A 1,862-nucleotide genomic window follows, 5' to 3' on the forward strand; every position below is an offset into this window, starting at 1 on the left:
CATTAATGTTTATCCGAACCGAACCTCGGACCGACACGTGTCACTGAYCCCAGTCTGGACTTTAACACCGGGACGGTTCGAGCCGTTCATTTATCTGCTCCACAACAAACACCAAGCTAAACTCTTCACATGTATTTATTAATAAACACAAACAACAAACAACAGCTTGTTTACTCCGGACACTCGTTCTTCAAACTGCGCATGCTCAGAACAACCAGCGACACAAACTTTCAGCTGAGCAACAAGAAGCTCGATAAGAAAACACAACCTGACCAACATGAGGGTTCGGTCCCGGTTCTGCTCAGCCGAACACATTTACTGATCAACAATAATCATTACAAACCGGTCTCACCGGGTTCATGGTTCCGTTTCTGCTCCCGCAGCGCGAACTCGCCAGCAGCAGAAAAACACGGAAGCAGCTCCGAGAGCGCGCGTTTTCACTGACGGAACGAGTTACGGCAGAACACCAGAGAGCCGCACAGAACGCTGCAGGTGTTACACACAGAACGGTTCACTCCGTTTGATGAGCGACAAAACCAGTCCGACCTGAGCCCTTCAAAATAAAAGTATAACGTAGTGAACGCGTTTCAAAGATAATTACAATTCATAGTTTTATATGTAACTTAAAATTCAGTTACTTAATACAATTATAAAAGCTTAAAATAAGCAATTATTACATAAAAATCAAATACAAAAATCTAGTAATAAATCAGCTGCTGGCACATATCTGGAACACATTTTAGTTTTTTTTCTTTTAAAAATTCATCTATTTACTTCTGTTTGCTTATGAAACCTTTCCTGTTTTGTGTAACTGAAAATTAGGTCAAATTATTTCCACATTCCTGCACAGAAAAGCTGCAGTTTATCCTGCTGAAAATGATACTTTTGTTTTAACATCTGGAGATTTCAACACATCTGTTCATTTCAAATAGTTTATTATAAAAAGCATCAAACAAAAGAATGAGGCAAAAATAAAATYCTTATTGTACTTTTGTTTAAATGAATGTTCAGGTTATAAAGTTAAACTAAACATGGATAAAACTTTACGAAGTGAAAAGTTCAGTTTCCTGTTTCAGGAGTTTCAAAATAAAGTTTAAAGTCAGTTCAGAAACAGCTGCAGCTTCCATTGCGTCCTCAGATTGTTATGATCCCTCTCAGAGCCCCCCACTGCCTCAGACCGAGGGTCTGACGTGTCCYTCACTTGGCGGTGGCGTTCCCGTGCGGCGGCGGCTGCTGTGGCGGCTGCTGCTGCTCGGCGAGCGCCTGCTGCAGCCGCGTGCGTTTCCTGGAGTAATGCTGCCAGTGCAGCAGCTGCTGCTCGTCGATGAACTTGGCACACTGAGCGTTGACCAGCTCCTTCCTGAAGTGTTCGTACTGCAGCAGCTCCAGCATGTGCAGGCAGTGAGGATACCTGGGGAGGGAGCAGCGGCAGTTTGGAACGACTCGACAAATAATGCAACGACTCGACAAATGATGTAACGACTCGACAAATAATGCAACGACTCAACAAATAATGTAACGACTCGACAAATGATGTAACGACTCAACAAATGATGTAACGACTCAACAAATAATGTAACGACTCAACAAATGATGTAACGACTCGACAAATAATGTAATGACTCGACAAATAATGTAACGACTCGACAAATAATGTAACGACTCGATCAGCAGGTGAATAAACAGTCCTGAGACTCGTCTTACTTGAGGAACTTGGCGTATTCGGGCTCCTTCCAGTACAGCAGGTACTTCAGGTAGTTGATGAAGGGTCTCTCCCTCAGGTAGCCCCTCTGAGCCAAAACTGCAACACAAACAGCTCCACATCAGCTGAAGAAAAACTAATAAACAGATTGTTTCTCCCC

The 1,862-nt window shown here is 43.1% G+C and overlaps 2 protein-coding genes across 3 annotated transcripts in view; both read right to left on the bottom strand.

Annotated features, from left to right (window-relative positions):
- LOC106520177 (flavin-containing monooxygenase FMO GS-OX5) overlaps positions 1-543 on the bottom strand; it is a 6,039-nt gene extending 5,496 nt beyond the window's left edge. The window contains exon 1 of one of the 2 annotated variants that reach the window (XM_014012142.1): positions 353-543. In XM_014012142.1, coding sequence (XP_013867596.1) covers positions 353-361 — 9 coding nt within the window. In that variant the 5' untranslated portion in view covers positions 362-543. Of the gene's footprint in view, positions 1-343 lie in introns of both variants that reach the window. The other variant, XM_014012141.1, reaches the window with a different exon arrangement.
- A 375-nt stretch (positions 544-918) lies between these two features.
- The window catches only part of med31 (mediator complex subunit 31), a 3,585-nt gene continuing 2,641 nt past the window's right edge, over positions 919-1,862 (bottom strand). Inside the window, exons 3-4 of the mRNA XM_014012144.1 lie at positions 1,705-1,801; positions 919-1,411 (exon numbers count right to left, since the gene is read on the bottom strand). Of these exons, the coding sequence (XP_013867598.1) occupies positions 1,198-1,411; positions 1,705-1,801 (311 nt within the window). The 3' untranslated portion in view covers positions 919-1,197. The remainder of the gene's footprint in view (positions 1,412-1,704; positions 1,802-1,862) is intronic.

This window comes from Austrofundulus limnaeus, unplaced genomic scaffold, assembly GCF_001266775.1.
Source record: "Austrofundulus limnaeus strain Quisiro unplaced genomic scaffold, Austrofundulus_limnaeus-1.0 Scaffold89, whole genome shotgun sequence".
Taxonomy (NCBI): Eukaryota; Metazoa; Chordata; class Actinopteri; order Cyprinodontiformes; family Rivulidae; genus Austrofundulus; species Austrofundulus limnaeus.